General features: G+C 64.1%; 1 protein-coding gene across 1 annotated transcript in view; it reads left to right on the top strand.

Moving 5' to 3' along the window:
* Positions 1–237, top strand: part of LOC119593986 (receptor-type guanylate cyclase Gyc76C-like) — a gene marked incomplete at its 3' end in the record, with an annotated part of 39,442 nt that overhangs the window by 3,546 nt on the left and 35,659 nt on the right. Inside the window, 1 exon segment of the mRNA XM_037943010.1 lies at positions 17–178. Coding sequence (XP_037798938.1) covers positions 164–178 — 15 coding nt within the window.

Here is a 237-nt window from a genome sequence, read left to right on the forward strand (position 1 = left end):
CCCCCTCCCCCTCGCCCAGGTGTCAGGGCGCAACAGCCTCCTGGTGGGGTTCCTGCCGACGATCACGGGCGAGCGGAAGGAGCGGCTTGGCCTGAAGGTGATCGGGGCCTTCGCCTACGCCGTCGACGAGGTCAACAAGAACTTCACGCTGCCCGAGAACTACATGCTCAGGGTCAAGGTAGGTCAGGGGGGGGGGCGTCGCCGAGTCGTTTTCGGGGTCATGTGTTTAGGTTTTCA

This window comes from Penaeus monodon, chromosome 33 (assembly GCF_015228065.2).
Source record: "Penaeus monodon isolate SGIC_2016 chromosome 33, NSTDA_Pmon_1, whole genome shotgun sequence".
Classification (NCBI taxonomy): domain Eukaryota; kingdom Metazoa; phylum Arthropoda; class Malacostraca; order Decapoda; family Penaeidae; genus Penaeus; species Penaeus monodon.